General features: G+C 41.2%; 1 protein-coding gene across 2 annotated transcripts in view; it reads right to left on the minus strand.

The window, feature by feature from the left end:
* Positions 1 to 26210, minus strand: part of GSG1L (GSG1 like) — a 353520-nt gene that overhangs the window by 13995 nt on the left and 313315 nt on the right. For both annotated transcript variants that reach the window (XM_027863127.1, XM_027863126.1), the window contains one exon: positions 2250 to 2320. In XM_027863127.1, the coding sequence (XP_027718928.1) occupies positions 2250 to 2320 (71 nt within the window). The remainder of the gene's footprint in view (positions 1 to 2249; positions 2321 to 26210) is intronic.

Below are 26210 nucleotides of genomic sequence, written 5' to 3' on the forward strand. Positions count from 1 at the left end.
AGCATGTCTACTATGGAAGTGTTTTGCATAACTGCACATATATAACTTATATTTAGTTACTTGCCTTATCAATGAGGGTGTATGGGGAGGGAGGAAGGGAGAAAATTTGGAACCCAAAGTTTTAAAAACACATGTTTAAAAAAAATGTTTTCACATGCAACTGGGAAATAAGGAATACAGGAAATGAGGTACAGAAATCCATCTTGCCCTACAGGACAATTGAAGGGGAAAGGGATAAGAGAAGAAGGGGAGAGATAGAAGGGAAGGCAGACTAGGGGAAGGGGTATTTAGAATGCATGCCATCTTGGCATGGGGGAGGGGCGAGATGGGGTGAAAATTTGGAACTCAAAATCTTGTGGAAGTAAATGTTGAAAACAAAAAAATAAATAAAAATTACCATAAAAAAGAATTTAAAAAAATAAAAATAAAAAGCACTAGATTTGGTGTTAAGGACATGGAAAAAAAAGAAGTGGGGGAGGGAGGAAGGGATACAGGGAGGGGGCCTCATGCCAGTGGAGGTGGGGGCAGAATATGGTTCAAGGACATTTGGGTGCTAGGGATAGAAATGCAAAGGCAGGAGGAGGAACACTGGAGGAGGGGCAGCGACATGGGGATCTGGCTGGAACTGAGAGGAAGAATATGTATGTGTGCATGTGAGGGACAGATGTAGGGGCTGGACACAGACACAGACAGGAGAGGATGGGTGATGTTGGGGGCGGGGGACAGATGTGGTACCCTAACAGACAGAAGACAGACATGCAAGGGTTAACTCAAGGGTAGGTGAGCAGAGCAGGGCAAAGGTCTCCTCTCTTAGAGGTCTCAAGCCAAGCCCCCAATCCAGCAGCAGCCATGGCTTGGTTCTTTTGCTTTCATTTGGAAGGCTTTTTTTTTTTAAGGTTTTTGTTTTATTTTGTTTTTGGCTAGGGGGTGGGGGTAGGAAGGCTGCCCAGTTAAGGGGCAGGAGCAGAGACAGAGAGCTTGGTACTGTACAGTGAAGTTAACATAGGTATGTTTTGGAATACTGATTTCTTTCCGTAAAGTAGAATTTGCATAATGCGAATTTACATAAAGCGGGAATTGTGTGTATATATGAATATATATGTGAATTATGGCACTGCATTATATTATATATATTATATATCCATAGGCACACACACACACATGCATATAAATGTGTGTGTGTATTTTTTCCCCTTCATCTATGCCAAAGCAGGCTTAGTGACATCTCAGCTAAGAAGTTGGGTTAGTGGGTAGTTAATTCCATCCATGGGGGAGTATAGCCCTTGGCCTGACTCATTAGCCATTTATTAACTAAACCACCATGCTATCCTCGGGTGTGCTATTGTTCTGCACAGTTGGATTCAACTCCCTGTTTTATTTACTGGGACTTGTCCTGAAACATTCGCTGCACTGCTTGGGGTGAGGGGGGCATTTCTGCTGCGACTGTGCAATGACAGAGCTTTGCTGCAGCTAATCAGTTGGGGCACGCTGGAGAGAGCTGTGAAGAGACCTGGGCAGTGACTTTCTAGACTAGAGGAGCTGGAAGGGTCATCAGAGATCAGTCCAGCCTGCAGGAATCCTCTATAGCACTGCTTACAGGCAGCCATCTGGTCTCCACTTGAATATCTCCAGTGATGGAGAGATCCCCACCTTACAAGGCAGGCCAGTTCATGTCGGGACAGTTCTAATTGTTAGCAAGTTTTTCTTCACAATGGATCCAAATTTGTCTTTCTTCACTCATTCTCCAATACTCCTACGTCTACCCTCTGGGGTGAGGAAGAACAAGTCTAATCCTTTTTCCATATCCCTTGAAATACTTGAAGACAGTGTTCCTATCCCGTCTCAGCCTTCTCTTTTTCAGGATAAACCACCTCAATTCTTTTACTGGTCTTCATTTGACATGGTCTCTAGTCCTCTCACGACCCCAATCATCGTCCTTTGAACATGCTTCAACTCCTCAATATTCTTCTTTTGGGGAGAGTGAGGAGGCAATTAGGGTTAAGCAACTTGCCCAGGGTCACACAGCTAGTAAGAGTCTGAGGCTGGATTTGAACTTAGGTTCTCCTGACTCCGGGCCTAGGGTTCTATCCACTGTGCCGTCTAGCTGCCCCCTCAATAGTCTTCTTTAAATGTGGTCAGCAGAAATAAACAAAATTCCAGATGGCATCTGAGCAGGGTGGGGCACAGCGACCAGGCACCCATGGAACATCTTCAACCCACACAGACATACTAGAGGTGAGATCACTTACGATTTGGGTATCGGCTGTGGTGGCAGTCCAGTCGGAAATCTTCATCCTCAGTCCCATCCCCCTTCTCGGTCCTGAAAAAAAAGAACATACCTGGCGTGAATGGATAAACTCTTCTATTTGTCATTTAGACATGTGCCATGTCACAACCTGGCCCTACACTACCTCTTCAGCTTTATTACACATCAGAATTCTATCTCATAAGATTGTAGCTCTGGACTGGTATGAGACCTCAGGGACCATGGAGGAATCCTCAAAGACCCCTCATTGAATCTGCTAAGTACAGCTAATACTTGCACTACTTACTACCTCAAGGGATTGTAGGCAAAGCACTTGGTGAAGATGTGTACACACACATACACATATATTATACATAGAGACAGCTAGGTAGCTCAGTGGATAGAATGCTGGGCCTGGAACCAGGAAGACCTGAGTTCAAATCTGACCTTAGATACTTAGTAGCTGGGTGACCCTGGGCAAGTCGCTTAACCTCTGTTTGCCTTAATCCACTGGAGAAGGAAATGGCAAACCACTCCAGTATCTTTGCCAAGAAAACCCCATGGACAGTATTGGCATGACCATAGGGTCATGAAGAATTGGGCCCAACTGAACAACAAAATTATACATACATATGTATGTATGTACATATATATATATACATATGTCTGTACATATAAATGACATTTGTGCATATGAATGAGTTATTATTAGCTTAGCGGTTCTCTCCCCACCCCATGATGGCTGATAACAATTTTTTCTCCTAAGCAGTCCAGTGCCACACAGACTTTCCTGAAAACATGTAATATAGACACTATCAATGTCTATTGTTACTGGTCTCCCATTGGAGATGCCCTGGGCCATGTTCAATCCCTGTTCTCTTAAGCCTTTGCAATCATCATATCTGTAGTATATGACGGACCTGAACTGGGTCTCAAATTTAGTTCAGAAAAGTGTTGCGGTCTGAGAGGTTCAGAGACCCCTCAAGGACAGGGTCATCTGGAATGAATTCACAGACTCAAGCATTCTTTAAGTCAAATTGGCAAAGATTTTTTTTTTCATAAGCAAAACTTTCTTTATTCCTTTGGAGGAGGAAAACTAGGCACAGTGTGCCAGGGTCCACTCTAGTAGGAGACCCACTTTCATGAGGGCAAATTTCAGTACGTATACTGGTGCTATACAGTGAGCTGCAGCCCTGACAATGAGGGGTAGCAGCAACAAGTTTGATTCATAGCAGGACTTCATGACTGGAACATGGGTACTACAGGTACTTGTTTAAGCTCAGGGACCACCTGGTGCTGGTGTGAAACAATTCTGGGATTTTGCTGGGGCTGAGTTCATCCAGAAAGTGAGTGCAAAGGATTGTTGTTATGCTAAGTCCAGGGCACAACTTGTCTGCTCGGTGGTAAAGATTTATTGTTATGCTTTTCAGTGGACAAAAGTTCTTAAGGAATCTGTGACCTTAGAGAGATTCAGTTAAAGTTTATACAGGATAAACTATGGTAAAACATGTGCCAAATATGCTAACTAGGTGATTCAGGGTGGGATTAGAGAGTGGTTAAGGAGTGGTCAGTTATTTAAGGAACATGCATTTTTCGTATCTATTGCATAGGTGTTTTACCCAGAGTTCACCAGGACAAGCCCAAGAGGGGGCTACTGGAAGGTGTGTTTTTTTAGGTGTGCTACCTCACTAAGTTAACAAATGATCAGAGCCAACTGAGGTTTGTCCAGTCTGCCACCAATCAATGTCTTGTTTGACAAGATAGATGGAGGTAGTGTACAGATGTCCTAAGTCTAGGATACACATGAGGAGTCCAGGATGCAGATAATGAGGTAGGGAGTTGGTATAGACAGTCCAGTGGGTATGAATATCTTTATGAGTCAGTACAAAGCTAGTTCAAACTAATAACTCCTACAGGTACAGTTTGTAACTGCACCAGGAAGAGAGATAAGTGTGTTGCTGGGGCCCACTCATGAGTAATTGCTAGGCATAAGGTCCTTGGGCTAGGGAGAAACTGCCAGGGATAGCGTTTCTGAGGCTAGGGAAAAATATGGTCTTAGAATTGGGGTCCCAGTACAAGTATCCAAGCACCTCATCAAGAGGAGAGGTGGAAGGGTATTCTGGGAGTGGGGTTAATGGCAAAAAAGTCAAGGCATAATTGGAACATAAAAAGAAGGAAGAGGAAGAGGAGGAAGAAAAGGAAAAATTGTATGTTGGAAGGGTGTAGAGTTAGGGCTTATGGTTCACAACTACCCCTTTCTGGCTGTGTGCACTGAGGGTAGATATTCCCCAGGGGAACCCTACCTATCACTGCCACCAGACTAAATGCCTCAGTGTTCATAGCTTGGCTTGGAAAAGAACTGCAAATGAGGGGGTTGGGCTAGACATTCCCCTGGCATTCCTTCAATTTCTAAATCTATGCTCCTAGGATTACTCTTACATGCATTCAGTTGCCAAGTCTTCTTTCTTCTTTCTCCATAAAAATCCCTCTTCTTGCCACCACCCCAGTCCAGGCATTCACCAGCTCTCATTTGAACTTTTTTTTTTTTAACAAAAATCTATAATTGGTCTCACTGCTTCCTGTCTCTCCCCATCTCCAATGCATCCTCCATATGGCTGCCAAAATAATGGTCCTAAAGCACAGATCTGACCATGTCCCTCCTCTGCTCAAAAATCTTCAGTGTCTCCCTCTTGCTTCTAGACTAAACTCCAAATTCTTCTTTTGTTGTCGTCGTTCTGCTGGTTCAGTCATGTTCTGCTCTTCATGATCTGATTTAGGGTTCTTTTGGCAAAGATACCAGAGTGGTTTGCCATTTCCTTCTCCAGCTCATTTTACAGATAAGGAAACTGAGGCAAACAGGGTTAAGTGACTTGCCCAGAGTCACACAACTAGTAACTATCTGAGGCCAGATTTGAACTCAGGTCTTCCTGATTCCAGGTCCAGTGCTCTATCCAGTGTACCACCTAGCTTCTCCCCTTACACAATTTGGCCTCCCTTTCCTTTCAGCTCTAAATGTATGATATTATGATACTTATTTCACACTATTCCCTTTTCTGCATTCCATATTCCAGCCAAAATGGCTTACTTGCTATTGCCCATACATGACACACAACATCTCCTCTTTGCAGAGGACACGCTCCATCCCTGCAATGCTCTGCCTCCTCACGTCTACCTCCCAGAATCCCTAGCTCAGCCTAAATGACCTGTACTGCATGAAGCCCTTTCTAATTCATCCCTCCATTCTCAGCTGTTAGATAGTCTCTCCTTTGGTACTTAACTTTGTATATATTTTGTATTTATTTATCTGTGAATATATTGTTTCTCCCCATGAGAATATAAGCCCCTTGAGGGCAGACACTTTTAATTTTTGTCTTTATATTCCCCTTAATGGCCACTTATGAAGTCCTTGTTGAATTGAATATAGACTAGAGATATTTATTGCTTTTTTTTCCTTTAAAGAAGAGAGTTCATACCCATATTAAGTTTACTACTCCTCTCTCAAACTTTCATCATCACTGAAACCTTAAACCTTCATCATAGTTGCAGCAAATTTGTACATGGTGTGGATAACATACACAAAACATTTTTAATACAGATCTAAGCTTTAATCACTCCAGAAATATAAATATTACAGACTCACAAAAAAATACATTTGAAAGGTTAATTTTAAAATTCAACAAAACAACTTTCTTTTGCTGTGTATCACACTATTACAATTTCAAAATTTGTAAAAGCTTTCACTAGCTGCTGCTTAGACTGGAAGGATTGCATTTGAAGATGTAGCCTTAAGATCATCTAAAGAATACTATTGTGATGCATACACAACAGTTTCGGGGTAGTTCTACAAAAAATGTCTCATAAAGAGAGATTAAGTAATGAAGCAAAAAGACCTTCTCTACCCATCCAACAATTTGATAAAGTGGCATCCATGAAATGACATACACACAATTCATGATGGATCCCTGATCTTGCTTAAAATTTTATCAAATTTAGCAAAATTCAAAATTATATATAATATTTTGATTATACTTTTGGCTTCTAATCAGCTAGTGTTCATGAGTTTCTGTTCACCCCATTGTCTTTTGTTCTCCTCAGACCACAGCGGGGTACCACATATTAGGAAAGATGGTGACAAATGGTAGTCTATTCATATGACAGTAAAAAATTTGGGGAGAAGATTCAAAACCATATTGATGGATCAGTTGAAGGAAATGGAAATGTTTGCCCTTGAGAATAAGCCAAGGTGGTTGGTGGCCCCAACCCATGCCCCATGTATTCTAAGTAAATCAAATTCAATTACACACTAATTCTAGAAATATTTACTGAGTCACAAGATAACATTGTGCTAGTAGATTTTTGTGTAAACTACAAAGCATGATAAACAAAATTTCTACCTTCATGGAGCTTACCATAGAAAGCATGGCATAGAAGAAAGGGCATGAACAGAGGCTAGCTCTGGTTCTGCCCCTAAATGACTGTGTGTGTGTGTGAGACCTTGAACGAGTCACTTACCTTTTTTTGGATTCAAATTACACTCCCACCATGGTCATATGAGAGGCTTGAACTCATGATCCTTAAGATCTCTTCCTTCCCTGGCATTCTATGTGCCATCACACATGTGTATATAAAAGGTAAACAACTATATGAATTAAACTAATGACATAAGATGTCACAAGACAGTTATTACATAAGATACCAAACAGGGACTCATCTTGGCAATGGAGGGAAGAATTAGGAGACAGAGATGGAAATCGCAAAGAGGCAAATTTAGGCTTAATATGAGGAAAAACTTGTTAATAATCAGTTATTCAAAAGTAGAATAGGCTGCCTCATGAAGAAGCCCTTCCTTCCCTCGAAGTCTTCAAACTAAGGCCGGATGACCTTTTGTTGGGGAAGGGGGAGTGTTAGAGAGGGAATTCTTGTTCAAATATGGGTTGGGCCAGATCGCCAACTGAGGTCTCTCCCAAATCCCCAATTCTGTGATTTTATGAGTGATACAAATAATTAGTGTTGTAGGAACTCACGGGGGAAATGATTTCGCTGGTCTGATGGGACCAGGGAAGAATGTGTGGAAGAGTGAATAGAATTTAGCTAGATTGGAGAGTGTTCTAGCAGTAAGAAATTGTGTAGGTAAAGATACAATGGGAACATGTGAAGGGACTTGTGGGGATGTTGAGTAGAGCAGCCTCTCTCTCAAGCAGAGAGGAGTAGTGGAAGAAAAGGTAGGTTGGAGTCAGATCATGAAGAGCCTTGAACGCCACACTGAAAAGTTTGAATTTTTTTCTATAGCCACAGAGGAATCATTAACAATTTTCCAAAGAGAGGAATAACAGCATGATGCAAGTGCTGCTCTAGAAAGATTGATATGGCGCTTTGTAAAGGATGAATTGGAGAGGAACAGACCAGTTATATCACTGGTCTAAGCAAGAGGTGATTAGTAGGGGAAAGATGTGAAGAATCTTAGGCAGAAAGGCACAACAGGACTTGGTGACTGATAAGATACAGGAAGCAAGGGGGAGGGCTTTCAAGGGTTTCAGCTCTGGGTGACTGAATGGGAGACTGGTAAAATCACTGACACAAATGGGGATGTCTAAGCAAGGAGCTGTTTGGCAGCAGAATGAATTCAGTTTTAGATAAGGCCGAGTTTGAGGTGGATGACAGCAGCAGAAATGTCCAGCAGGCAGACATGGTCCAATTTAATTCCTTAGGGAGGGAGCTGACATTTCTACTCTATTTGGCCTAGAAATGTTTGTTGTTTTTCTCTTTTTCATTCTATTTGTGAATCAGTGTAGTGGGTCAGGAGGCAAAAGGCCAGCATTTGAGCTTCAGCTCTGATGCTCACTAGCTGTGTGACCAAATGGTTTTCAGTTTATACATCTCTAAAATGGGGACAGCATTTGCACTGTTATCTTCTAGGGTTTTTGTTTGTTTGTTTGTTTGTTTTTGGTGTGTGTGAGAGAAGTTCTTTGTAAATTCTGAAGTGTCAATAGAAATGACAGTTTCTCACACCGAGTCAGAGAGAATCAGAATCACACTCAGAAACAGTTAAAGTCCAAACTCCTCTTTTTAGAGATGTGAAAACAGGCCCAGAGAGAATGAGTGTCCAAACTCACACAATTAATAAGTGGCAGAGCCATAAAGATCACTTGTAAGCCCTATTGAACAAAGGGCAACATGAAGTAGGTTTCTCTCTTTGAGAATTAATAGCATTTAAAGCATTTAATTAATAGCATTTAATAGCATTTAAATTCCACTCTAGTGGAAGGAATACGGGAACTAGGGTTAAAAAATTTTGGTTTCTGTTCCTGACTGTCGCTAAGTACTTCTACGGCCTTGAGCAAATTGGCTGTAAAATCTGGGCCTCAGTTTCCTCATCTGTAAAGTGGGATGATTTGACTTAATGTCTTAGGTCTTTCCAGCTCCAAATTCAATGATCCTAACAAAGTAAGGGGCAGTAGTTGGTATTTCTATTGCTCTGGGGTCAGGAAAAACAACAACAATATTTGATCACCACTGGTAATTTTGGATTCTTCAAATGCATTGTAATTCCTCTATTCCAGTCCTGTCTCGCATAACCTCAGAAAGCAATAATGAACTGGAGATGGTTCAGAGAAGGGCAAACGAAACGACAATTGGAATGGTGGGATCACTATGTAAGCACATCTGGAAAAGATGAATATTTTTCAATCTGGAAAGACAAAGACTTATAAACACCACTGATCGCATATATACCTCTCCTGTCCCTATTGCTCTAACTGAACAAGTAACTTATCTGGCCAAAGTTCATTCTTCTGGAAGATCATAAGATCAAAGAATTTAGAGCTACAAGGGGGCCTTAGATACCATCTAGTTTAACCTCCTCTTTTTAATGACAGAGGTCAAGTGACTTACCCAACCAAGGTCATGTAGCTAGTGAGTAAAAGACCCAGATTCACAGGCAATAAAGATGAATAACTATTAAATAACAATAACTACTAAAGATGAATAACACAGATCCTTACCTGAGGTTAGAAGCCTAGCAGGCAAGATGGCTATGTGGCCAAGTATCCACTTTCAACAGTCATAATAAACTCTACCTCCTTTGTCCTGAACCAGATTTTAACTGCTGAAATCCCCAGAAGGGTCATAGGTCTGAGATGAACATTGGGAGCTTCTTGTGGTTGTTAGAAATGAAAGCCTGGATAGGAAGAAGGGCTTTGATGAAGTTTTAAGAAACTCAACAATGCAGAACAGTTATAGTCAGCAGCAGAGAAAGGCAGATGACTTACTCATTCATGGCCTGGGGCTTATGATGTCAATACTCACTACGTGAGCCATTGTCTTGAACAATTGATGTTAAGAACAGGTCCTGATTTTGTCAAATTCCACTGAAATTTTTTGGGAGAGGTGGGGGCAAGTCATTCTAAGCATGATCCCTCTTCTTCTCTTACCACTTCCTACCCTGGACACTAAGAAGTAATAGAATCACAGAATATTAGAGCTAGAAGGGACTTTAGAAATCATTTAGCCCAGTCCTCTCATTTCACAAATGAGGAAACTGAGGACTGGAGACTTGCCCAAAGTCACACAATTCATTCAGAGTCCAGGATTTAACATGGGATCCCAAGTGGCACTGGAAATGTTTCTGATCCTGGTGCGCTTTCTCCCTGCCCCTTATTTTTGTTTTAACTGACCTCCTCTGTCTGGATGTCAGGAAAGTACAGTGAAATAATAAGAGTTCACATTTATATAGTGTTTTCAAGCTAACAAAGCAGTGCCCTCCCCCCACATAAACTCTTAGGTAAATATAGATAAGGCTGAGAGAAGGGTTTGCCTGCCGATGGAATCCTCTATTCTGCTATTAGTTACACTGTAGAAGCTATGGGGAGAATTCAGGCTGAGATAATAGGGCCTATTTATCATCTGGACATGAGAAGTTGGGAAATATTGATTCCAATATATTTACAATAGCAACATGTGCCTACTTCCACCTGGGGTGAGGGTAGAGGTGGGGGTTATAGCCATGTTTTCGTAATGATGATTTTTCTGTCATTCTAGGGTAGAAGAATAAGGCCAGATAATAGACAAGTATATTGTACAATAGGAAGTGAAGTAAAAATTTAGAGACCAGCTTTAAAACAGGGTTGATGATATCTGTTCAGTTTAGAGATTATATAAGAGAGAGAATATTAGAATTTGAAGGGACCTTAGAACATTGAATATAGAATGTCAGAGTTGAAAGGGATCTTAAAGCATAAAACATAAGACAAGTTATGACAAAGAAAGGTGGTCGCAGGGTTGGGTCTGGAATCAAGATCTCCTACTCTTTCCATTACATAGTGTTCAGTTCTTGTTTTCAGGTACTGCCAAGAATCTCTCCTTTTCCAGGGAGGCAGCTATGTACTCTGCCCTTTGGGGGTGGAAAGGAGAAACAGAAAGAGCTCTGGCCAGTTTCCTTAACCAAATTTAGTTCCCTCTCTCTAATCCATGAGCAAGGTCTGAGAATAAAAATAAACAGAGAATGTGGTCAGTTTGTCCAAGGCAAGGATTTTCATAGATGATGCCAGGGTAGAAAAACTACAACATATTTCTTCATGGTATAATAATGGCCATCTCATGAGCAAGTTGACTTTCCTCCTTCCTGTTTTGAGCCATTCTGTCAATATGCACAGTAAGTCTTTTAGCCTTTCTTTGTATGTAGGAAATACCTGATATAAAGTGTACACTAAGATCCTTCTTATTCTCCTGTGGTGGGAAGCCCTAGATATGAGCCCCAACCTAAGTTTAAGTAAATCATTCCTACAGAGTGGGGTGGGATTTAATGAGACAAAGAATGTGAGCAAAGGGAGTCTGTCCCCTTCTAATTAAAGCCCAGGATTCCCCATGACTGAGCCTGGTCCAGACTTTGAAAATGGTTCCAGAGTTGAGATAGACTCCTTAGTAGAGAAAGGAGTAGGCACAGTGCCCTAGCCCCCCGGGTCCAGCAGCTGGCGCTTTATGATATTATGGGAAGATATTCAGGACCCCTTTGGTGGCTAGATGAATGAAGCAATGCTGCTTGGCAGAAAAACTAAGGAAGAGCATCTGGGGCTGAGGCTGATGCATGCAGCGAGCTGGCCCCAGTAGTTGCAGAAGCATGTTTTTTTAGTTTGGTTTTGAATGGAAAGAAGCAGTTGCAAATGTCACTATGTGACAATTTCCTCTGATTTGAACTGTAATTACATGCAGGAAACATTCTATGCTTTTAAGGAGCAGGCTTTTAAAAATGACTGTGAGAGGAATTACCTACAAATCTAAACAAACACCTTGAAGGGTCAACTAACAGTGTGTAATGGGGGACTGGACAATGAGGGCCCATTCCTGAGATCATAGACAATGGGCTCTACCTGCTGCCAACCCAGGGGGGCCTGGTGAGTGCACAGGGATCCTGTGGCTATTTCTTGTCTGCTTACTGCATGATGAAGAAAAGCTTTTTAATTGGCTGCCGAGCTGAAACTGAGAGTGCACATAAAAGATAGGAACTCGTCAAAATGAGCTCTCTCTTCCCTGCAGGTGAATGAGGTAAGAACGGTAAGCTGATGGATGGGCAGTTGGTTGCACCAGAGACCTGTTCTCTAAAATGTGACCTTCAATGCGTGATGTCCCCATTCCTCTGCCTCTTTGAATTTGTTCTTCCTGGTCTTAAATGAATGCAGGCAGGTGATGGAACGCAATAGGCTCTAACTTTGTGAGACGTGAAAGGCTGGAAGAGATACCGAGCCAAGAACTGCAGTTCACACCGGGGCTTGGCAGCAGTCTCTCCCAGGGAGTCAGGACTGCCCTGAGGAGTACTGAATCAACCTGGCAGCAGAGCCACATCCTTCAAACGAGGGAATGATTCCATCTCTTGGCTGTACTTCAGGTAGAACTGAACTTGGTGGGCAAATGTTCGTGGTCACCATCTTAAATTTGAGGCCACTCTCCTAGATACCAAGGTAGTAGGGGGTGAATGTGCCCTCGGTTCTGTGATAATGTATTTATGTTTCTGTTCCTGGTATAACCCTTTGTAAAAGCTAATGATGTTAAATGGTTATCTGAAATATTGAGGAGATATTGATGACTTAAATGAGATTGGAGTACTAATCACTGGTGGTAATATTAGAGGGCATCTGTCAAAATGGGGGCTCAAGAAAGCAGAGAGCTTAGAAAAACCCCATTGCACTTCATGGGTATTCCTAGAACCCTTGAGGGGGAGTGCAGACAGTCAAGCTTTGGGAACTTGACCTACGTGTGTGTGTGTGTGTGTGTGTGTGTGTGTGTTGCGGGAAGCATTGAGAGAGTAAGTCCAGAATGTCTCTAAAAAATAATTGAGAAATGCTTTCAGGTGGATGAAAGACCCTGTGTAGCTACAAATCAATCTGCTATCTCTAGGTCCCAGTTTCCTCCTCTGTAGGAGGGAAAGTGATTAAACTAGATGAGCTCTTCTAGTTATGGCATTCTATATTCTATAGTCTTTTCTAGTTCTGACATTCTAGCTTCTATGTTCTCAGTTCCTTTCCATCTCTAACATTCTAAATTTTATGGACTTCTGCCTCTGACATTCCATGTTTTGAACATCCTTCTAGCCCTAACACGCTATGTTTGAAGATCTCTCCCAGCTCTGACATTCCACGTTCTATGTTCCCTGGTCTACGTATCTCCAACTGCTCTGATACTTAATTCCATGTTTTGGTCTATGAAATCAACCAGCCAACTGATGAACAAGCATTTATCAAGTGCCTACTATGATGCCAGGCCCTGTGCTAAACTCTAGGGGTGCAAACATAAAGAATGAAATCATTCTTGTTATCTTTAGCCAAAGGATTCTTACACATTTTCAGTGTAGTTGGGAGCTAAGAAATGGAAGTCCTCATTTGGGAAACATCCCTTATCCCACTTCCTACACTACACCCAAACATGTGGTTGTATATATCAGGAGCTCATGACAACAAGGGCCAACTAGTTTTACAATTCATGAATGGAAGTGAGAAATATGACATGTGGAAAATGAAAAATTGTTTGCTAAAGTTGTAACCAAATCGATTCTTTATTAGATGATTAAACACTTCAGCCTATACAAGAAAATTTTCAGAACTGAGGGTACAGGCTAGTCAAAGCCAAGACTCTAGGTAAAATTCTAAAATTGACAAGAGCATTAAAAAAAGTAAAAGTCTAAACAGAAGTCCTAGAATACTTAAGTGTTACCAAGAAGAATTTAGAATCTTGCTCTTTTCTTAATTGAGTAAATCTTACAAATAGCCCAGGGAACAGGGAGAAGCCAATTCCAGGAACTCAGTGGTGATAGCTGGTCTCATTAGCTTCTGAATTCCAGAATGCCCCCAAAACAACATCCAGAGAAGTAAATATCAAATAGAAATGCAATGGGAAGGAAAGAGAACTGGGAAAATGGAAGCTCTTTAAAAATCCTGGAGGAAAGGACAGTAGTTCATCCATACAATCTTCATGGGTTCCAGGGACAATGTAGAGGAAGAAGGCCCATTTCTGTGGCTGGACTCAAGACTGCCGTTGACCACATCATTTAAAAGACAAAAGATGATGATGGCTTTCCAAGAAAATAAATTGCAACCAAGCTGTAGAGGGCTCTAATCCATGCAGTTTTGGAGTAGAAGGCTCCCTTGAATTCTCAGGACATTCAGTGTCTCTTGGGATATTATCAGGTACTATCAACACTCCAATTCATGGTTATCCAGGCTCAAAAACTCTTGTCATCTTTGATTTCTCCCTTGTCTTCAGTGTCCATATCTAATCAATTGCCAACTCCTGCCAATCCTGCCTCCATAGTATCTCTAGCATCTGTACCCTTCTCTCTCCTTCCATTGCCACCCATCTTGGTTTCTTTGCCATCAGTCTGTCCTCTCTCCAATCTATTCTTTACCCAATTGCCTAAATAATCTTCCTAATGTATAGATCTTACCATATCACTCTACTCAAAATCCTTCAATGGCTCCCTACACTCTGCATGGTAAAATACAACATACTTTTTCAGTTAACTGGAATGACCAGGAGAATAGAAATATGGAAGGTTGGAGGAGGAACAAGCTTACCAGGGAAGATAAATTGTATTTTTGACATGATAAATTCTTAGGATCCTAGATTTCATGCTATTCTTCATCACACATTTTATATTCTTGCCAAACTGGAATACTCAGTGATTCTTGATTATGTCCCTCCCTGATTTGCTTCTGTGCATTCCCGATCCCTCATGATTGAAATGTACTCCTTCCATATCTCAGCTAGTTGAAATCCTTCAAGGTGAGCTGCCACCTCATCCACAAAGCTCTCCTTGATCCATATTCTGACCCCCCATGAAAGTGATCTTTTTCTCCTCAAATTTCCAGAGATCACTTTGGAGTAGAGATCTGGATCTCTATTACATTCCACTTTGTAAGTTACTTACTTGTCTATATGTAAAATTCTATTTGCCTAGGCTTTTTGAGGGTAAGTGCTGAGTTGTTTTGCATCTTTGCATCCCCAGCAGCCAACACCATGCCTTGTTCAAATATATTAATACATCAAGGACACCATGGGAACCCCATCCCTGGGGTAGAATAAAACTTACTTATTCGCTATGGAGGCCTATACTTCTAATATAGGTCTAAGGAGCAGCAATGCCCTAGTTGGATAAGAGTGCTTCCTAACTACAACTACGCATATTCTTCTACCACAGATGTGCCCTGCCTTAGTTAAATAAGACTCTCTAGAAGAGATAGTTTCCACATAAGGCTATGCTATCTCTTATGTCCAAATAACGTAAGCAAACCACACCACCATCTGAGCCAGGGGAGGGAAACCTAGGTTCTTGGGAGTGGCCTTTTGACTGAGTCCAAGTTTTATAGAACAAATCCTTTTATTAAGAGGTTTTGTTCTGTGAAGTTTGGACTCAGTCAAAGGGCTGCACCTGGGCCACAGGTGCCCCATCCCTGATCTGAGCGCTTTCAATCATCATGACCAAGACTGGCCCTCTGCAAGTTAGCTATATTCACAGACTCTAATGGCACCATTCTCCCCTATGATGAATGCAGTCTCCTGAGCAGATTCTACCAAGTGTATCCACAGTACACTAAGAGAGACGCACCACAATTGCCTCTGGTTTTCTAGTCTCTTATTGTAACCTAAAGATTTTTTTTAACTCTTCTATCTTCTTCACTGTTCCAAGCTAACTGGTTACCAAATCCTATCAATTCCCTTCATTATAACTCTTGCATATCTTCTGTTGTTTCCCTTCCCATGATCACTACTCTAGCATGGTCCCAGATTACTGTCCATTTGGCCTATTGCAACAGATTTCCAACTAGTCTTCCAATATTCATTCTTTATCTCCTTCAAACCATCCTTCACAATGTCGCCCGAGTGATCTTTCGTATCATGTCACTCTTGGCTCAAAACCTTCAATTCAACAAATACTTATTAAGCACATATGATGTACCATCTTGTCCAAAATACTGGGAATAGAAAGATTAAAGATAAAATAGTCCCTGGCCTCAAAAAAAAAAAACAAAACAAAAAACAACTTCTATTCTACTGGGAGCATACCACACACAAGTAAATACAAAGGAAATAAACATAAAATACAAAAGTAAAAAAGTAAATACAAAGATAATCTGAGGACAAAAGGAGGGAAGGAGGGAGGCACAGAAAGACAGAGAAAAACAGAGAGAGACAGACAGAGAGAGAGAAAGAGCATTAACAACTGGGGGAATCAGGAAAGTCTTCACAGAGAGCAGGGTAAGCTAAGCAGAGCCCTGAAAAAAATTAAGGATTATAAGAGGTAGAGGTGAAAAGAGAGTACACACACACACACACACACACACACACACACACACACACACACACCCCTCTACACAATACATACATATGTATACACACACATATATGTACATGCATTTATACATATATGTATATGTATATATGTTTATCTATACACACACACATATATGCTATCTGTTTTAGAGGCAACATGGAGCCACTGAAGATTTTTGAGAAAGTGAATGACATGCTCAGATCAGCAACTAAGGAAGATTATTTTGACATCTACATGAAGGATAGGTTGGAGTGGCAAAAGATTAGAAGTAGGAAGTTTATGCAATAAATAGGTGAGAGATGATGAAGGCTTGCTAGTGGCCTCCTTCCTCCAAGCTCCTGGACAAAATGTGCACCCCTTTTTTTGGATTGGAGTGACTTCGTGCGAGCAACAAGATGGAGGACTAGACATTTTCTTAGACACAAATGACCTCTCAAACCTCTCCCAAAGAGAAATTATATGCCAAAGATAAAGCAACTTCTTCTATTTCCATGGTCTAAGATAACCTAAGTCCAAAAAAAGATTAAAAAAAAGACTCATGAACTGATGCTCACTCACCCTGAGCTCATGTAGTACCCATCTCCTAGCTCCCATGCATCGGGACTGCAGTAGCAGATCCAACACAGTTTTACAACAGAATCCACCACCATATTCTGGATCCCCTCCCTCTCTCCAGTACTGTGGAGACCCCAGCTACAAACTGCAGAAATGTGCTCAGACTCTTCAGGAGCAAAAGGCCTTCTAGTGGCCACAACCCTATAGCACTAGCACTACAAAGCTCTGAAATGCCAGTGCTGGATCAAAGAACTAAGGAAAAGAGCAAGTGAGATAGGACACCAGGACAAGAAACTTTGTGTATGGGGTCGGGGCAGAGGGTACTGTGCAGCACTCCACTAAGCCTGAGGGAAAGAACACAGTATCCAGCTACGTCCAGTTCTGACACAGTCCCCCTCAAAGGACTCTTGTGGCAGAGGCTTAGGCTAGCAAACTGTGCTTTGCACAGTGTGGGAAGAGGCTCAGACACTTTGAGATCCACTACCCAAGAGAACCATAATCATAGGGGAGAGAGTTAGAAAGTGAGTGATAGGGAAAATAAATGGGGGTGAGGTAGATCCTAAAATTACCCAAGATTTTGGGAAGAAGAAAACTCTAACACCTTGAACATAAGTAGATAAATCAATAGGAAAAGCATTAACAATAGAAGGAAATATGGCCTCCAGATCAAGTAAATGAGTTCAGTTATCTATGAATAAATACTGCAAAACAAATGAAAACTATCCAACACTTGAAGGGACAGAGAACCCTGTGAAATTTGAAAAGAGTGTGGAACCACAACTCTGTTTCCCGAGGGTTCAAATGAGAATTAGGACAGCAGAGCTTACGGCCTGCACAGCAAAAATAATGGGCAGAATAGAATAACTGGAATATCCAATGGCAAGCCTCACCAAAGAAACAAAAGAGAGAACAATAGATTGGGAATGCAAGTACAAAGAAGTGAAGGACAATCTAGAAAAATAGAAGCAAAAAACAATAACATTAAAAGAAAATATGCTCATTATACAAGCAAACTACAATGTTTTAGTATGCATAGAGACAACCTAAGGATTCCAGATCACCCAGAAGAACATAACAGGACAGAAGACCTTAACACCACAATGTAGGAAATAATAGAAGACAACTCCTCAGAATTTCTGACTATAGAACATGAAATACCAATTGAAAGAATTCACAGGAGGGGGAAAAGAAAACAAGGCTATGAACTCCAAGACACGTAGTGGTTAAATTTAACAATTCAATTCAGAAACAACAAACTCTCTACGTGACCAGGAGAAAGACCTTTAAATACAAAGGAAAGGAAATTTGAATGATGCAAAACTATTCTGTACCCACTAGAAAAATTAAGAGGGAATGGAATAATGTGTTCCAAAGAGCAGTGGAACTCAGGATGCAGTCCAGAGAGACCAGTCCTACAAATCTGAGCTTAATCATACGTTAAAAAAGATAGATGTTCAATAATAAAGAGGTGTTTGAAACATTTTTAGAAAGAAAACCAGAAACTGCAGAGACTATTTGCTTCTCAAACCCCTCGAACAACAGAAATGCAGGAGGAGTGAATGAAAACAGCAGTCAAGGACAGAAACAGCAAAAGAGTGACAGCAGAGAGACCAGTAAGAGACTTTCTCCTCAAGGATGAATGTGGAAATCTAATAGAGATAAGTGTGAAGTGCCAGACAGAGGGCATCATGGACAGAGCCTGGTGGCACCATGACTACAGATGAATTGATGTTTTCTGTGGGACTACATTACAATATAGGAGAGGTCATGAAAAGGGAGAGGATAGAGAGGAGTATGTGGGGTCAAATCGAGGGCTAGGAATGGAGGAAAAGGGACCTTTATGGCCTCAGAAAGAAAAGCACATACAGGGGAGTAGGCAAAAAGTGAAGGGAGGATTAAGGAGGGAGGAAAGGAAGGAAGCCTTACTTTGGTGGTGGGAAGGGATTCCACTGATGAAAGCTCCCATGAGTCAAGAGAGATCCTCTGTGAAAGGAGATAAGGATCTTGCACTGGGTTTGGCCCAAGGGATTTGGTGCTTAAAAGGTCTACTAATCTTCCAACAGTAAAGGGGGAGTTCCAACTCCTAGGGGCAACTGGCATCTAGGGGAATGGATAGCATGGGCTAAGGGAGGAGATTTTTGAGGCAAATGTGGAAAAAAGATAATCAGAGGGACAGTATAAATCAGTGGTGGCTGTATCATCAGGGACCCAAGGGAGGGCGAGGCCTATCATGGAGCAGTGTCCTCTCTGATACCTGTAATAATTGTTATTTTTCTGGAATTGAGGCACAATAGAAAAGGGAAGTCCATGGGGCAAGCTCTACAAGGTAGAGAGGAGGGCCTGGAATGGATACCTTGGAAGCTTTGATTGCATGAAAAGAGAAAGACTAGGTAATTAAAGGGATCATGATCAGATAATGAGGATTTATAGTAGACAGAAAGAAAGGATGGATAATGAAGAGAGTAAGAAAAATCTACTTTGGGAAGGGGCAAAAATTAAATTTTAAAAGAACCTAATAAACAAGGGGGGATCAACTTCACTAGCAGACAGGGAAAAAAGGGGGAGGGGGAAGAATTATACAACCAGGTAAAAGCAGGGGAGAAAAAGGAATCAGCAAAACTCCAAAAAGAAAGGGCTTACAAATGAGAGGAAAGGATCAAGGGTAAGGGGATGAGAAACAAGGCCATCTTAGAGAAAAATTAAAAAACTGAAGTAACATAATACTATGTTTACAGCAGAAGAGGGGGAAAGTCATAACTAGCCTGACTCTTTACCTCTACCTCTTAAAGAGTCCCTCGCTTCCTTAGGAGCACTGCTCAGGTGCCCTCTCCTACATATGGTAAGCTGTTAGCCTCTCTCGCACAACTACTTTGCTTTATTTTGTCTATGGAATCCCAGATTTTGAGCAGAGTTGGAAGGGCTCTCAGCAAGCATGTGTGTAGGCAGGTGGGAAGCAGCCAGTAGATAAAGACAGACTGAAAATTAGAGACAGAGAGGGAGGAAGCTAAGAGACCAGGCTTCTCGAGGAGATGGAAGGGACTGAGATCCAAGGCATAAGTAGAGGAGTTGGCCTTGGCAAGGAGAAGATCGGTCAGATTCTAGAGCAGAGGAAGAGAAAATGGAGGATAATGTGGAGGGGTTTTGAGGAGTGGGGTAGGGATGAAAAGGGTGCTCATGGAAGATGGTTTCAATAGCCTCAGGAAAGTAGGATCCTCAGTACAGTAGCAAGGTCCTCTGCTGGTAGGGATGTGGTGGCCTATTCAGATCTATTGCCAACTGAATAAAGTTCAAACTCTTTCCTGGCATTCAAAGCCTTTCATTAATTAGCACCATCTTACCTGTCCAGACTTACTTTGTACTCCCCCCTCCATCACTGACCATGCATATATCATGACTTCTCCCCCAACCCTAGGACGTTGTACAGTACTAAGTTTGCACTTTTCTTGATACAGTTATACAGTATCAGATACCATAGGTATATGTATCTATGTCACATCCCCCTACTAAACTGTTAAGATTCATGACAACAGGAGACACATCTTGGCTAAACTGTACTTTTCCTAATACACTTAACACAGAACTGTATACAGCAGCCACTTAATGGACATTTATTGACTCTAATATTTGCCTTTCAGTGGTGGAAAGACAACTGGATTTGGAGTCAGAAGACCTGGGGGCAAGTTCTAGCTCTACTATTTGCTAGCTGTGTGACATTGGGTAAGTCACAGAACCTTTCTGGGACTCGGTCTCCTCTTCCATAAAGCTGGAGTGGGGGTGTTGGACTACCTGGCGTCCATGGTTCTTTGCTAATTTAAATCCAGCGATCCCATGAATCAAGTCACAGAATTGTAGACTCTCAGTCTGGAAGTGAGCTTAAGGGTCATGGAGTCTATCTTGTACCTGAACAGGAATAGCTTCTATAAACAACTGCCAAAAATGATCCGCCTTTTCCCACTATTTCTTGTTGTTGTTGAGTCGTCTTTCAGTCCCGTCCAACTCTTTGTGACCCCATTTGCAGTTTTCTTGGCAAAGATATTGGAGTGGTTTATATTTCCTTCTCCAGGTCATTTTATAGATGAGGAGACTGAGGTAAACAGGGTTGAGTGACTTGTCTAGGGTCAAACGGCTCGTAAGAGTTTGAGGCCAGATTTGAACTCAGGTCTTCCTGACTCCAGGTCTGGTGCTCTGTCCACCTAGCCACTCTTCCCACTATTTAGAAATTTTTTCCCCCTCTCTTTTCTTAGATAAGGCTTAGGTGGTCAGAAAAGGGAAATGAAGCATCTAAAGAGTCCGTGGTGGGGCCAATAACCAGCCTTGACTACATGAAGGTTCTTGCCTTCATGCCTGACTCCATTCATTTGCTGCCTGCCCCAGCTGTCTCCCTTTGGGGTACCCAGAAGGCAGAGTTTTCCTCAAACCCTAGAATACTACTAAACATTTACATTTAAATTCTCTCTATAGCTCATTTCTTCCTGGTTTAGCTCATCATTTGCTCACCTCCAGAAATAATGATAAAAATAACTAGATTGTTCAATGCCATATTCTTACATACAGTAAGTTAGGTATATGTGGGGGTGGTGGGGGAAGAGTTACTTATAGACCTATTGCTCCTGTTTTCCTAGGATTTCAGTTTGTAACTTAATATGGTACAGAGGTTGTTTTTTCACCCCACTGTCATCTAAACCCGGTGTTTTCTTAAATGCAAAAGAACAAGGGGAAAAAAAAAATCTGCTTAATAACATTTACATGTAAATGGCTTATCTAGTCACTGCACCGACACTATCGTTCCATAGAGAGAAAGGAATATAGCTTCAGGAGTTTATATTAATATGATTTTGTTTCTACGGAGCACTGCCACGGCAACTTGGGGCCTCGCAGCAACTCAGCCCCGGCCCCCCACTCCCCCTTCACCTTTCCCCATAGAGAGCCAAACCGAGAAGAGAACAGGGCTCTGTCCAGAACTGGGGCTGTGGCTACGGTGGTTCAGCGCTGCTCTCCGTATTCCAAAGACAAATGTTAATGCCTTGGGAACTGCCTATTTCCTATGAAGAACCATAGAATTTTACAGCTGGAAAGAACTTTAAAGAGATCACCCAATCCAACCGCCTCATTTTACATAGAAGGAGAGTAAGGCCCAGAGGTGATAGGACTTGCAAGCAGAGCTAGCAGCAGGGCCAGGGTTCAGTCAGGTCTTCTGACTCCAGGCCCAGCACTCCCCATGTCCAATGTACTTTTCCACCTGTATAGTGTCCCAAAAGTCTGAGAGCAGTTTTACTGGGACATCCTGCATATACTATATGCAGCCTTACACTTTTCTTGATTATGCCATAGCTCAAATCTTAGTCACTCTTCAAGGACCTGGTCTACTTCGTCAGGAAGCTTCCCCCACTTCTCCTAGCTCACAGTAATCACTCCCTTTGCTGACCCACACGATTATTTGTATCATTTAATCTAATTTATTTATTTATACTTTTATATATTTTATAAGTGATTTTTATATAACATCTCGTATTTATAATTAATTTATAGATAATTTTTCTGTCCTTTCAAGTTATCCAGGCCAAGGGATTTAATTTCTCAATCAATAGGCATTTATCTCTGTGCTTTAGGCAACTCTCTAAGACTCTAAGTCTTAAATAGATCCTAAGTCTGAGGCTTTACAGGGTATAGAGTGCTGGGCCTGGAGTCAGCATGATGAGTTCATAGGCAGCCTCAGACACTTCTCAGATATATGAACCTAGGCAAGTCATTTAACAGACAGAGGTCTGCCACAGTTTCCTCTGCTGTAAAATGGAGATAATAATAGCACCTACCTCTCAGGGTTAGTGTAAGGATCAAAGTAGATAATATCTGCAAAGTGCTTAGCACAATACCTGGCACGTAGTAGGCATTTAATAAATGCTTCTTCCTTTCCTTTCCCACTGGCTGTGAGAGTTTGCTTAGCCGAGAATTCCCTATGCCAAGGAATCACTGGTCCCAGTCCTTATCCTTTTCCATGTCTATCAAAAGGTAGCATGACCCATTGGGAGAAATACTAGACTTGGCTCTAGTCCCAGCTTTACCAGTAACTCACTGTGTGACCTTGGTTGGGCACGTTGTTTCACCTCTCTCTGGGCACTCCTCTGTCTTCTCTAAAATTGGGAGGTTGGCTTAATTGATCTCCAAGGGCCCTTCCAGATCCGAGTCTACGACTAATCTTGTTTCGTTCCTACATATGCATAGAGCATGGTGATGTGTACGCTGGCAGACCCAGCCTACGCTCCATGTGTACCTATAGTTTCACTAACAAGACATTAGCTGCCTCAAGCACAGGGTGCCGAAAAACAACAACAAAAAAACACAGCTGGTCATCTGGTAAAAAAAAAAATGGGGCCACTAAAGGGTACAAAAAGATCCCTACAGACCGTATATTAGCTTAGAAAACCACATCTTAACATTCTGTGTTCTACTATATTTCTGCTTATTTTATTATTTCCCAATCACATTTTTATCTGGTTTGGGCAGCCCTTGGGAGTGCAGTAGGGGGCAGGTTTGACATCTTTGATTTGTCTACCCTTTCATTTTATAGATGAGGGCACCAAGGCCCAAAGAGAAATGTTGACTTGCCCATGGTCCTACTGCTAATAAGAAGCTGGCATGGAACCCAGCTCTTCTGGTGCCAAAGTCAGTGTCCCTTCCACCACACTGCAGATGGAGCCTGACCTATATATCTTTTGCCCCTCTTTATGTTGTCCAGCACAGAGTTAATCTAGTAGTAAATGACCTTGACATCGTTATGAACAAAATTTTTTTTTAAAATGTTCTGATACCTTTTGTTTTTACATCACCTTCATTTTCAAATATATACCTCTCCACTATCCAATGAACAACAACAACAAAAAAAAAAAATAAACAGAGAAAAAAGGCAGCTCAGCAGAACCAACCAACCGAAGACAGAATGCACAATGTTCTATACCCAAAGTCTTCTCTCTTTTCCAGGGCCACTCTTAGTCATAATAATTATACAACATTCAGTTTGGGTTTTGTGTTATTTTTACTTACAGATTCTCTGTTTGGCCCTCCAAGCCCTTCATAACCTAGCCTTCTCTTATCTTTCCAGTCTTCTTATGCCTCACTCTCTGATAGGAAGTCTTTAATCTTGTGACAGTGGCCTTGGTTTTTCCACAAATAAGACACTCCATCTCTCCACTCTGGGCATTCTCTCTGGCTGTCCCCTATGCTTGGAACATTCTCCTTTCTCTGTTCCAACTACTGACCTCCTTGGCTTCCTTTAAGTTCTAAATAAAATCCCACCTTCTTCCCTAACCTCTCTTAATTTCAGTGCCTTCTCTCTATTAATTATTTCCTATTTATCCTGTATATCATTTGTTCTATGTACTGTATATATGCTCATATAATATATATGCTATATATAGTATACATTTGTTTGCATGCTGTCTTCCCCCCATTAGATTGTAAGTTCCTCGAGGTCAGGGACTGTCTTTTGCCTCTTTTCATAATTCCAGTGCTTAGCACAGTGCCCAGCACATAACAGGCACTTAATAAATGTTTATTAATTGTTGATTATTGAAAAATAAAGATAGCTTGAGCACACTTAGAAGGAGAAATGATGATCACTCTGAGCCACCATGGATTCCTCAAAAACAAGTCATGCCAGACAAGTGACACTTCCTTTTTTGGCAAGGTGATTTGAAGGGGTAGATTAGGGAAATGCTTGTTGACATGGCATACCTAAATTTCAGCAAAGCACCTGACAAAGTCTTTCATTCTCTCCTTGTAGGTAGGATGGAGAATTGTAAGATGAATAATAAAGTTTGGTAGATTTGGAATTGATTGAATGACTAAACTCAAAGAGTAGCAAGTGATTACTAGATTGTCTCATAGTTCTTTCCTTAGCACAGTTTTGCTTAAAATCTTTATCAATGACTTAGATGAATGCACAGTTATGACGGTTATTGAAATTGCAGGTGACACTTAATGTAAATGGGATATCTAATGTGCTAGAGAGCAAAAATCAAGATAAAACGACTGACACCTAAGAACAATTGGCCAAGTTAATAAAATGAATTAAATAAAAATAAATGTGAAGTCCAGCACATGGATTAAAAAAAAAAAATCAACTGTATAAGTATAGGATGAGGAATATGTAGCCTGTCATTCCCGTTCTGGGCCTCAGTTTCCTAAGGTGGGCAACCAGGAAGGTGAGGGAATTTGAAACCATACATATGAGTATGAGGTCAAGGAACTGGGGTTGATTAATCTGGAGAAGTAAGGAGTTAGGGGAGACATGATTGATGCATTCAAATATTTTAAGATTCTGATATGGATAAAGGATTATTCTGCTTGGTCCTGGAGACCATAATTACGATCAATGGATGAAAGTTATAGAGAAGTCAATTATATCTTAATAATTTAAAAAATTTCTAACAATTATCTGTCTAAAAGTGAAATTGTATTGCCTTGAAAAGTAGTGAGTTTTCCATCACTGGAGACCTTCAAACAGAGGCTGATTTGCTATTTTGGGGTAGATAACATAGATTTTATTTTTGTACGGTTTGGACTGAAACATCCTCTAAATTTCCTTTCAACTTTATGTTTCTATAAATGACAGAGGAAGAAAATGTACACTCCAAAATAATAATTTTTAAAATGTTTAGGTAATAGAGTAGAACCTTATTATAATGCTGGTGGCAGGGGCCAAGGCTAATAGGGGCATTAATAGTTTACCATATCGTAATAAGTTAGTCTCTCTGTACCTCACTTTGTACCCAGATGCGGTATATGATTTTATGTAACTGATTCCCTGGTATGGTGAAGTGAATCTATAATGAAATTTTATAGTTTCAACCTCTTCCCTCTACAAGAACGGCTAACAGTAAGAACATTAACTAATTTAAGATTTATCACTGCTCTCTTCCTTAATTCTCTACTACCATCCCCAATAATCAAGATACTAGTGAACAGTGGCTGAGGAAAGGAGAGTGAAGGAGAAGCAAGGGTCCTGGATAATTCACAAAGTACACACTTGTGCTTCAGAATAATCAATAATGAACTGTAAATTTACAGAAGTCTAAACATGTATAAAGATTTTCAAAAGTGGATGGAAGGGTGTCATATGAAGGACAGTGAGTAGGATGGGTCTGAGGACAGAACTGAAGATGAGTTTTAGTCGCAACCAGAAGAATCTAGCATTTAGCTTAGACAAGCACTGAAAAATATCAGGTCCTAAAATGTTGGACGTGGAAGGGATCTTAGAGGCAATCTAGTTCCTCTGATTTTATACTGGAGGAAAATGAGACTCAGAGAGATCCAATGCCACATAGTGAGTTACTGGCAGAATCTCAGCTAGCATCTGGGTCTCCTGTTCCTAGTTCATTGCTATTTCTATTGTCACAGAATCTTAAAGTTGGCAAGGACTTCAGAAGCCATTTAATCCCTCTCATACCTGAATAAGAAGCCCTTCTTTGGTAGACTTCAGAATCTTAGCATTGCAAGTGCCCTTCAAGGCTCTCTATTCTAACTCAATCCTGAATAAGAATCCACTCTGCACAGCCTCAATAAACGGTAATCCAGGCTTAGGATGAAGAATTC

The sequence above is a fragment of the Vombatus ursinus genome, unplaced genomic scaffold (assembly GCF_900497805.2).
Source record: "Vombatus ursinus unplaced genomic scaffold, bare-nosed wombat genome assembly UNPS02014770.1, whole genome shotgun sequence".
Lineage (NCBI taxonomy): Eukaryota > Metazoa > Chordata > Mammalia > Diprotodontia > Vombatidae > Vombatus > Vombatus ursinus.